The sequence below is a fragment of the Salvia splendens genome, chromosome 13 (assembly GCF_004379255.2).
Source record: "Salvia splendens isolate huo1 chromosome 13, SspV2, whole genome shotgun sequence".
NCBI lineage: Eukaryota > Viridiplantae > Streptophyta > Magnoliopsida > Lamiales > Lamiaceae > Salvia > Salvia splendens.
In genome coordinates, this window is record NC_056044.1 from 3,101,216 (window position 1) to 3,113,902 (window position 12,687).

At 35.4% G+C, this 12,687-nt stretch overlaps 1 protein-coding gene across 1 annotated transcript; it reads left to right on the forward strand.

Annotated features, from left to right (window-relative positions):
* Nucleotides 1-2,439: 2,439 nt before the first annotated feature.
* LOC121762278 (pectin acetylesterase 8-like) lies at nucleotides 2,440-12,687 on the forward strand. The gene is made up of 6 exons (XM_042158100.1): nucleotides 2,440-2,478; nucleotides 2,569-2,646; nucleotides 2,831-2,939; nucleotides 3,021-3,160; nucleotides 11,974-12,061; nucleotides 12,509-12,687. The coding sequence occupies exons 1-6, from the start codon at nucleotides 2,440-2,442 to the stop codon at nucleotides 12,685-12,687; spliced, it is 633 nt and encodes a 210-aa protein (XP_042014034.1).

Here is a 12,687-nt window from a genome sequence, read left to right on the forward strand (position 1 = left end):
TTTCCGAACCAGACGGAAATGGGTCTCCCGTAGTTAACCCCGATCTGGTGGTGACCGTGGATGCTGTATCCTTAACCTGCCAAATGAATTTATCGCACCTCCACCCAGATGAGTTACTCGATTGGGTAGATTGTGAGCCCCTGCTCATACACTGTAAAAAAAACAAAATAAAAAAAAGGAAACAAATCAACACTATTTACACCAAAGACTTTAAACACTAACACAACGCACGCCATCCATCCCCGGGAACGGCGCCATTTGAAGTCTGCACGCTCTCGCGTGATAAGACAGACAAGTGTGCTCAGTGATAATCAACTAAAAGCTCGGTCCAGACACCACGCTCCTTGAATCCCCTGGATCACTGGGTCCAGGAACTCAAGAGAATTGTAGTGTTTTTGTCGTTGGACACACTCGCCTCCCCTTCAAAAAATAAATCCCTCAACCCGAATACTATGAATTAGTATAGGGAAGTGGGGTCGATCCCACAGAGATGGATTCGTAAAATAGTGTCAAGAGACCTTGGGAAAAACGGCTGTTGCCACGCTAAAGGGTTGAGAACTTTACCTAACTCTAGACCTAGGCACGGAATTTAAATGCTAGACCTAGTACACAGGAAACTTATAAAATCAGACATCAATAACGAAACAATTACTTCCTAGACCGGTTAACGATTAACTAATTACGACTAGATAAAAGAATTAAAACAGTGGGGACCATGGCTCCAGATTTAGCAAGTACGGTAAAAGCTGCAGATAACAAACTCATGCTCCCACTAACTTCTCATGCAATTTCCTAGCAGATTCAGATGCGCAGATGCAGAAAACAGAACACATACCTAGATTCGAACAGAATATAGAAGTCCGGTCGTCGGAAACTTGCAATTAACCGAAATAACTCAGATCTACGTAAACTTGACGGAATGAAATGAAAACACGTAAGCTAGGCATAAAATTAAACCAACTCTGTTCAGATTTGCGTCGGATACTTAATCCACTCCGGATCCAAGCAATCCGAACCCAACAACAGCTGAAATCAACTCCATAACTCCAGATTTCACAGATCTACAACGATCGACTCCGAATTCCAACAACTACGGACAATCCAACAACATTAGCAAGACAAAACTCCGATTCGTCCGCAAACACACTCCATTCTCCCAGATCTAACCATCAACCTGCAATAAATTCAGAAATCAAACAAACACATTCAACCAACAGAAATCAACTCAATCGGCATAAGCGAAAACGAAACTTGCATAAAACAGAGAAATATCCAGAAAACAAAGAGGACCAAGCTTCGAACAGCGAACCTTGGAAAATTCAGCGGAAACGAAAACGGAAAATAAATTGTTTCTTCGCCCACACAGAAGGACGGTGTTACAACCCACAAATGCTTGCTCGAAAACTAAGTGTGAACCCTAGTGCGAACCCTAGTGCGAACCCTGAATCTCCCACGGAATAGAACCCAAGTGTGTGAAAAATGGACTAAGCTACAGGCTGTTAATGAGGCCTCCACCCAGAAGGTCCCTCCAGCGTGCATGCTTCCTCCTTTTATAGATGCGGACATAGCCTTCTAGAGTCTTCGTAGAAATCTCTATTCTACCCTTCAACTCTGAGGCTTCCTCCGTCGAGCAATTTTTCGCATAATGTCCATTCTTTCACCTTCTTCCTAGGTCCACGCAGCTGTCTCTCTCCTTTGCTGGACCTGGCGAAAATCTTCACACACCTGGCTTAAATAGTGTGTTAGACCCAGAAATCTTACGAATTAAAGCCCTAGACCTATGCATGAAATTAGCCTTATCACTGTCTCACATCTTTTGTAGGATTTTCTGTGGCATATGTCTTCACACATATCGCCGTGTTTTGCAACTTCTTCCGTTGTGCGTCGTTGTAATATTTTGTACTAAATAGGTCATAAGGACAATACTTTGTTTTGGAGATGACGCTTCACAAACTCTCTTTTGGATTGTATAATCCTTCATATTGTCTTATGAACCTTTTTTGTCTTATCAAGAAGTGTTTGATGCTCCATTATCCTTATCCCCTTTCTATTCCCTCTTCTTATTCCCCTCCCCTAGTCACGTGTCCTCGAGCATTGCTATCCTTAGCAAGGCGCGGTCGTGACAATCCTACATTGTGATAGATTCCGAGCCCTGTTTCCGAATACCACAAGAGTCAAGTGTATATCGGATAGTGGTTTTTTTATACGAGGGTAAATTCAAATTTAAACTCTTTTCTTATATACATATATATACGCAATACATATAGATTACATACCTAATTAATTTCCTAACAGGGAAGGTGAATTGGCAAAGCAATCAGAAAGCCATTTTGCTCAAGTGATTGCAGCAAATGTATTATTCTTAGCAATTAAGTTTTCATATAAGTACAATAAATTAATTTGTAGTACTAATTTTTTGCACAGGGACTTAGATCATTAATGCCTAGATCATGCACGTCTAAGAGGGACCCCAATTTGGTGAGATGATTATATTTTGTTTAAATCATTTTCCTTTATACAGTAAGTACTACACAATGATAATCACATTTTAATGAAATTAATTTGTAGTGTCTCTTCGCTGAGTATTTGGTTGAAGATGTTGCCACTCCACTCTTTATACTTGAAGCAGCTTTTGATTCATACCAGGTAAAATATATAAGAGGAGTTTATATCGTTTACTCAATAATACATTTGCATGCATCATATTGTTGTATAAAGAGTTGTAGCTATTATTCATATTATTATCATTCTTGATGTACCTTGCTTGCCATTTAGCTTAAGCACACATTTTTTTTATTTATTTATCTATATTCAATTTAACATGTTGCAGATTAAAACCAACTTCATATTAACTGTTCCTGGTCTGGATCGAATGCAATGGGAAAATTGTTCAAAAAGCCTGGAACAGTGCAATGCTACAGAAATAGGAATCATAAAGGGTAATTTTAACTAAATTGTTTTTCATTATGAAATTGTGAAATAAAATGTTAATTTCTCATCATTAGCATTCATATATTCAGATTTTGGACCTATTTTCAAGAAGACATTAATGAAGCTCGGTAACTCTTCGAGCAGAGGGGTATTTTTGGATTCGTGCTATCTTCATCTGCAATTCTATTCAACATATAATTGGATATCCGCACCAGTACTTCACAACAAAGTAAGAGTATTACTCGATATATATATATATATATATATATATATATATATATATATAGGGTTGTGATCAATTGAGATTTTTTATTCTAATTGAGATGCATTATTAGCCACTCATTTTTATTAAATGAGTGGTCCAGAATTTGCCACATCAAAAATATTTTAGGATTAATTAATTAAAAAAGGTCAAAATGGTAATTTGAGTAAAAAACTGTCGCTGCTTTAGCCCCTTCTCCAGCCCCAATTCCTAGGGTTTCTGCTAAAGGAAGATCACATAGCTCTTTCTCTGGATCCAATTCATAGGATTTTCGGTAAGAGTAAATCTCACATAGTTCCTTCTCTGGCACCGTCGCCGGCGCACAAGGAGAAACCCGAGAGTCCGGCACCAGCTCCGGAGGCCTTCGACGGTGCAGCTGATTCATATTCGGACTGGATGGATCCGTCTACTGCAGCGGAGCTCAACCGAAATGAAGATTTTCTGAGCAGAAGTCCGTCGCTGGCTCCTGAGACTGAGGGTGCGGAAAATCTAGTAGCATCACCGGTGTCGTCTCCGGAAACGCATGGCATCAAATTGGTGCTGCTAATTCTCACTAATTGGGACAATAAAGGTCACTCGATCAGCCGATTACTTTTGAGTTTTTTTTATAAAGTATTTTAGATTAATTAATTCCTTTATGTAGAGTCAGTAAGCTATTTTTCTGCTGCAAGCTTTGAATAATTTGGATAATGTCTTGTGTATTGATTCACATAATTTCGATTATATCTCTCGTCATAATTTTGATTCACATAATTTCGATAATTTCGATTATAAGTGTTATTTTTTAGTTGTTGACAATTTAATACGAGTTGTTGACATTTGATATTATGGCTATTGATATGTGAATTATAAGTGTTATTTTTTAGTTGTTGACATTTTAATAGAGCTGTTGACATTTGATATTATGGCTATTGATATGTGAATTATAAGTGTTATTTTTTAGTTGTTGAGATTTTAATAGAGTTGTTGACATTTGATATTCTGGCTATTGATATGTGAATTATAAGTGTTATTTTTTAGTTGTTGACATTTTAATAGAGTTGTTAACATTTTAGTGTGATTGTGTGTGTGTCTAAGAACTAATGTTTTACTATGGATTGAATTGAAATTGTTTTGCTTGGACAGGTTTAGGGGTAAAGAAGCTGATGCTTTGTAGCTTCTTCTAGCAAATAGCTTTTCTGTCTAAATTTGTAGATTATTGTGGCAGGTATTAATTCCAAATTTCCTCCCTTAAATAAATGAAAAATGAAATTTTGCTTGATGTTTGATGCTTGAATGCTACATTAATTAAGTCTCTCATGGCTTTGAATTAGTAGCATCTAATAAAATCTCACAGAAATTGGCTTTGAAGAATTTATGGATTGTCTCGGAGTCGTCGGGGAGCACGGGCATCTCGTAGGCGGCGGCGGCCGACGTTTGTGGAGATGAAAGGTAGGAACATTGGGCCTACTGTGATTACGTATACGACTTTGATCGAAGGGTGTGTTGCAGTGGAGAGGGTGGATGATGCATAAAGGTTGGTGGAGGAGATGAGAGGATATATGATTAAGCTGAATGTTGTAACCTATTCAACCTTGTTGTCGGGCCTGTGTGATGCAGAGAAGATGTTTGAGGCTCGGGCTTTGTTGAGGGAGATGGTGGAGTAGCACATTCCACCTAAGGATAACTCGATTTTCATGAAATTGATGCTTGGCTAATGCAAGGTGGGTGATTTTGATGTTGCAGTTGATGTGTTACAGTTGATGATTAAGCTGAGTATAACGGAAGCAGGGCATTACGGTGTTCTGATTGAAAACTGATGCAAGGCTGGTCAATATGATAGAGGTGTGAAGTTGCTTGAAAAGCTCATTGAGAAGGATATCATATTAAGGCCTCAGAGTACATTGTATATGGAACCGAGTGCTTAAATTTTGAAAGGTCAAAACAAATTTTCACTTAAGAGGAAGGAGCTTGTGCGCCGGAGTTCGGGAGCGCGTGAACATGTACGCGCTGCTTAGAGTGACGAATTTGAGCGCCAAGAGTAGTTGTTGCTTCATATCTCTCTGATTCAAGCTTCATGGCTGTGAAATTGACCGATTTTGCTTTTGATTCGGAAATGTGGGATTGTTGGAAAGTTATAGATTTGTTGTTGACTAGCTGTTGACATTTTTTACTATAAGTTGTTGACATTTGATATGCAGGCTATTGACATGTATTGTATGATCATGATGCCAGAACTTGTTCAAATAAAAAAATAAATAAAATAGTTGTTAGTATTTTTTAATTACAAGAATTGTTTTTGAGTTGTTGACATTATATACAAGTTGTTGACAAGCCGTTGACATTTGATATACAAGATGTTGACATTTTTCTATAAGTTGTTGACAATTGATGTGCATTCTATTGACATATATTGTATAATCATGATTTCAGAACTTGTGCCAAATAAAGAAAATAAGAAAAAAGAGTTGTTTTTTAATTATAAAAATTGTTTTTGCGTTGTTGACATTTGAATACGAGTTGTTGACATTCATTAGAAGTTGTTGAACTGATTGACATTTGATACATATTACACGTTGCTAAGTTCAAAAGTCAGAAACCACAATAGTTACTTTAAAACCCATCCAACAAATAAGTTAACATCAAACATTAAAACCACTTTTTATTCACTTCTTATTTTGTCCATGTTTGCTTTATATATCCAACGCAAATCACACTTAACCTCAAATGACAATACTAATCCTAATAAATTATCACATCCATCAAAATTATTCCATATTTTATTATTCACATAGTGAAAGAAATGAATAATATATTATTTGATATTCATTCAACCCTGCAATTGAATGCAACTAGTAGATTATTAGGCTTAGTTACGTGGATGAAATCATAAAGCAACACCGAAAAATAATTGTTGTTTAATGGAAGGCTAATTACGTCATTATGCAGTTGCGTTAAAGCTTCAGTGATCGACTGTAGATTGTTGAACCCCTTTTCCCCAATTCTACTCACACTTGCAAAATTCAATTAATCGATCAACAGATTATGCGACGAATTATAGCATACTCTCCGAATCTATGTGTTTTGCATGTTTTGCATAAAACGCGTAGTGATTAAAGGGTGAACAATTATTTGGTTGTTGATTTGGTCAGACCGGAGCTTCGATGGCAGCCACGACAATGGCAACGGTGGTGGGGGCGGTGGTGCTGCTGTACTACGTGGTGAGCCGCTGGATTTCGGCGGCTGCTGAAGGGGAGGATTCCGCCGGTGGGGATTGCTCGAAATCGAAGAGCAGATCGCTGAAGAAACGGCTGTTGCGGGTTAGGAGATGAATAACAATGTTTGATTGATTTTTGAAGATTTGAATTGTATAAGAGTAATTGAAGATTTGCAGAATTGTATAAGAGTAATTGGGAGAGAAATGAATGTAAATGTTCGAGAGGGTTTTGACCATAATTCAAAGAGTTTAGAACTGAAATGACAAAAATACCCCCTTGTTGACATAAACTAAACGTTGTTGACATCGCATGAAAATTGTTAATGAGTGGCTGAGATTGCATCTCAATTCTCAATTAAGCCAAAAAATCTCAATCTAACAGGACCCTATATATATATATATATATATAGGAAAATGATCAATACAAAACTTGATCTCAATACAAAATCCAGACCAAATCCTGACCATGAGATTTGACAATCCAATGGTCAATAATTAAACAAAAACACGGAGGGTCATTGTAAAGCAGTTTTAGGTCATATTATAAACTTTGGGTTTGAGGTCATGTTAAGATCATTTCATGTCATCCTTACTATAATGACGTAAAAATAAGCTTACAATGACCTAAAAATGACTTTTATATGCTTGGTTCTGCATTTTTGTTTTAAGAATGGTTTTGCATGGATCAAAACCCTATATATATATATATATATATATATATATATATATATATATGGGAGCGTTATTCTCCTATTCATCCCTTAGATCTTTTATTCTTCTTAATATGAGCTGTTAGATCTCATTCATCAACGGTTCAGATGATCTGCATTATTACACTACAATGGTGCATTATTAGTCGGTGTGCATTATTCAGCTGAAAATCTGCATTATTACACTATAATGGTGCATTATTAGTCGGTGTGCATTATTCAATGGAAAATCTGCATTATTAAATGACACGTGGCACTAATCTAACCGTCGGATGATAAAATCGTGGGCTGAGATCAAGAAGGAAAAAGGAGAAAATATGCAAAAAGGAAATGAATACATCCCTATATATATATATATATATATATATATATATATATATATATATATATATATATAGGGATGAGATCAAGAAGGAAAATATTTGTTTATGCTAGAGACATAAACAGTCAGGGATAATTCTAGGAGGCATTATTTGTTTTGTCTTCCTAGTCTTCGACACAAGAAAAGGAATTTTCCAAACCCCCCTTCTTGTGTCGAAAGAGTAATCTGTTTGTCAAAAACTCCTAGTCTTGTTTTCGTTTTTCCAGATGTATCGTAACTTTACTTTTTTTTCGATTTATTACGTATAATAAAATATATAAAGTAGTGGACAAACCATTGAGATACTCAAATCTAAAAAATATAGGGATAAGTAGGGTAAGAAAGAGTATCGAAAGTATTTGTGCGAGATCTGATCTACAGAAATAGAATCTGCAGAAATAAAAAATATAGAATAATTCTATATATAAAATAGAATTAGAATCCAGGAAATTGAGTGATTCCCCCTTTGTTCTAACTTGGAAAGTACCCATAGATACTATCAAGATCAAGGAAGAGGTGTTCTGAATCAACCAATGAAGTTCATTTTTCAAAAGCATCATCAGAAAAAATAGAATGGAGTTTTTTGAACCAGCAGAAAAAGAAATCCACTTTGTCATTTAGACAAAAAAAGACTCTGATTCTTAAGAACCCAACGGGCCCTTTCCCCTCGAATCAGACAAACTAAAGAAGGGAATCCCGTTGAGTTCCTACGCTTTCATGTCACAACTCCATTCATCCGATTACTACAGGGATGAACCTAATCCGGAATATGAACCATAAAAGAAAATGCCTACTAAACCGATCACAAGAATACCAGTTACAGTACCTATTATCCAAAGAGGAATCCTTCCAGTAGTATCGGCCATTTACTCCACTTCCCTCCAAATTTCATCAAGTGGTCAGTACCTATATATATATATATATATATATATATATATATATATATATATATATGGATGTATTCATTTCCTTTTTGCATATTTTCTCCTTTTTTCCTTCTTGATCTCAGCCCCACGATTTTATCATCCGACGGTTAGATTAGTGCCACGTGTCATTTAATAATGCAGATTTTCCATTGAATAATGCACACCGACTAATAATGCACCATTATAGTGTAATAATGCAGATTTTCAGCTGAATAATGCACACCGACTAATAATGCACCATTGTAGTGTAATAATGCAAATCATCTGAACCGTTGATGAATGAGATCTAACGGCTCATATTAAGAAGAATAAAAGATCTAAGGGATGAATAGGAGAATAACGCTCCCCTATATATATATATATAGAGGTGTGATCAAATACAAACTCTCTATAATACAAACTATACAAACTGATGTCAACGCAGTGTACAAATTCTGTCAATGGGGGCTTATGTCAACAGGGGCTGATGTCAACGGAGGGGTGATGTCAACGGAGTGTACAAATTCTTCCAACGGGGGCTGATGTCAACATGGTGTACAAATTCTGTCAACGGGGGTGTACGATTCTGATTGTTCGATGTCAACGGAGTGTACAGATTTGTAGGAAATGTTGACATTAGAAAAATCTATTATATTAACCGTTGATTAATTGTATTAAATGAGTAGGATTAAAGTTTGTATAGTTTGTATTATAGATGGTTTGTAGTTTATCACACCCATATATATATATATATATATATATATATATATAGGGGAGCGTTATTCTCCTTTTCACATCTTAGATCCTTTTTCCTTCTTAATATTACGCGTTAGATCTAAGGCATCAACGGATCAGATTGATTCTATAAAACTGGTTCCGTGTTGCATTATAGAAGGTGGTTGTATGCATTACAGGGTTATTATTGATATTTGACGGAAAAGTAACTGCCACATTTTGGTATCTGCGAATAATGCACCACATGGTCACGAGTAATGCATATAATTGACTATATAATGCACAATATGTGAACTGCAATGCATACGAATAAGATGTACCATGTTATGATGTTTGGACACACGTTTCTTGTTTCCCCTAAGGGTTTAATAAGCATAGGGGCTAGGGTATAGTACGTAGACACGTATGTAATCTTCACATGGTAACGAGTAATGGATATAATTGACTATATAATGCACAATTTGTGAACTGCAATGCATACGAACAAGATGTGCTGTGTTATGATGTTTGACACACGTTTCTTGTTTCCCCTAAGGGTTTAATAAGCTTAGGGGCTAGGGTATAGTACGTACGCATTAATAACAAATTATAAAACGATACGAATAATTCATCAAATTGTCATGAGTAATGGATGTTATTAACTATATAATGCACAATATGTGAACTGCAATGCATACGAATAAGATGTAACATGTTATGATATTTGACACACGTTTCTTGTTTCCCCTAAGGGTTTAATAAGCTTAGGGGCTAGGGTATAGTACGTAGACATTACTAACAAATTGTTGTTATTGGAATATACGTATGTGCATTATTTGGTTTAGGTAGTGCATTATGTAGCTGTTAATTGTCATTATCTCAGTATATTATGCATTATTAGAGGTATTGTGTATATGGGTTAATCAACGGATTGAAGATTACATACGTGCATTTAGTAATGTCTACGTATTATACCCTAGCCCCTAAGCTTATTAAACCCTTAGGGGAAACAAGAAACGTGTGTCAAACATCATAACATGGTACATCTTATTCGTATGCATTGCAGTTCACATATTGTGCATTATATAGTTAATAACATCCATTACTCGTGACAATTTGGTGAATTATTCGTATCGTTTTATAATTTGTTATTAATGCGTACGTACTATACCCTAGCCCCTAAGCTTATTAAACCCTTAGGGGAAACAAGAAACGTGTGTCAAACATCATAACACAGCACATCTTGTTCGTACGCATTGCAGTTCACAAATTGTGCATTATATAGTCAATTATATCCATTACTCGTTACCATGTGAATATTACATACATGTCTACGTACTATACCCTAGCCCCTAAGCTTATTAAACCCTTAGGGGAAACAAGAAACGTGCGTCAAACATCATAACACAGCACATCTTGTTCGTATACATTGCAGTTCACATATTGTGCATTATATAGGCAATTATATGCATTACTCGTGACCATGTGGTGCATTATTCGTAGCGGTTTCCAGCCATTATTAGATTACTATTGTACCCTCATAATGCACAAAATAGGACAAATAATGCAACACGGGATTAATTACCCAATGTTGATCTTGACCGTCCATTTCTCTAATCTAATGGCTGATATTAAGAAGGAAAAAGGAGGAAATATAGGAAAATGAAATGAATACATCTCTATATATATATATATATATATATATATATATATATAGTATTTTGATGTGATAAGTCTTGTTATATTAATACACTAATAATAATCATTTGGTGTGATGCAGGCCATACAAAAAGCTATTGGTGATTGGTTCTATGATCGAGGTACATTTGAAGAGATAGATAATCCTTTATATCCACAAAATTGTTATGGTAAATAGTTGGTTGGTCATATTATTTGTGTATTCATGACAATATTACGTGTATGGTTTAAAGTATTATTTTTAGTGTGTTAATTGTAACGATTCAAATCATTTTGTCTTGACTACTAGCACAATTAAATGCATATTTAATTTTTCCACATTAGTAACAGATAAAAATTTATGTTCCAACATTAGTTTAGTAACCGATCCATCTAAAACAGTGTATCTATATAAAGACTAATAAAAAAGTATAGTTGAAGAGAACAAAAATTGTGAAAAGAAAAGATTGATAATGAAGTTGAAATCCATAATGAAGATGGTGACATTCCTTGTAATTATATTGGTATGTGGTGATTGCTATCCCATTGTGCCCCCATATACCCCGCCAACACCTGATTGCTATAAGAACTTGCCTAAAGATTGTTTTGATGTGACTCGTGAAGCCATATGTGCAGGACCAGATGCTCCATACGACGAAACAATACATCCATGTAGCTTTACACTTACTCATTATGTTCGCAGTGATTGTTTCTTCAACGTAATGGCTATCGATGTTGGAAATAGTTGTAACTTGACCCCAAAGAAGCACAAGCTATGGCAAGTGCAATTTGGAGATATGTCTATGATGGACCTGGCGATACATGACTGCTCTGCACCACCAAACTTTTACTATCTAAATAAGGTGTAAATGGCATGACTCATTCAAATCTATTTACCACCAAACTTTTACTACTAAATTAATAAATCAACACTAATCATCTTAATTTACTTTATTGTTTGATGGATACTTAAATTTACTTTTGTTTGATGGACGTATTTTCAAGAAGACATTAATGAAGCTCGGTAACTCTTCGAGCAGAGGGGTATTTTTGGATTCGTGCTATCTTCATTTTCATTTCTATTCAACATATAATTGGATATCCACGCCAGTACTTCACAACAAAGTAAGAGTATTACTCGATATATATATATAGTATTTTGATGTGTTAATTCTTGTTATATAATACACTAATAATAATCATTTGGTGTGATGCAGACCATACAAAAAGCTATTGGTGATTGGTTCTACGATCGAAGTACATTTCAAGAGATAGATAATCCTTTATATCCACAAAATTGTTATGGTAAATAGTTGGTTGGTCATATTATTTGTGTATTCATGACAATATTACGTGTATGGTTTAAAGTATTATTTTTAGTGTGTGTTAATTGTAACGATTCAAATCGTTTTGTCTTGACTACTAGCACAATTAAATGCATATTTGATTTTTCAACATTAGTAACAGATAAAAATTTATGTTCCAACATTAGTTTAGTAACCGATCCATCTAAAACAGTGTACCTATATAAAGACTAATAAAAAAGTATAGTTGAAGAGAACAAAAATTGTGAAAAGAAAAGATTGATAATGAAGTTGAAATCCATAATGAAGATGGTGACATTCCTTGTAATTATATTGGTATGTGGTGATTGCTATCCCATTGTGCCCCCATATACCCCGCCAACACCTGATTGCTATAAGAACTTGCCTAAAGATTGTTTTGATGTGACTCGTGAAGCCATATGTGCAGGACCAGATGCTCCATACGACGAAACAATACATCCATGTAGCTTTACACTTACTCATTATGTTCGCAGTGATTGTTTCTTCAACGTAATGGCTATCGATGTTGGAAATAGTTGTAACTTGACCCCCAAAGAAGCACAAAGTATGGCAAGTGGAATTTGGAGATCTGTCTATGGAGCATAA

Coding starts and splice junctions, on each gene's coding strand:
- LOC121762278 (XM_042158100.1), top strand. CDS start 2,440: ATGCCTAGATCATGCACGTCTAAGAGGGACCCCAATTTG. Junction 2,479..2,568: donor CTAAGAGGGACCCCAATTTG/GTGAGATGATTA, acceptor ATTAATTTGTAG/TGTCTCTTCGCTGAGTATTT. Junction 2,647..2,830: donor CAGCTTTTGATTCATACCAG/GTAAAATATATA, acceptor AACATGTTGCAG/ATTAAAACCAACTTCATATT.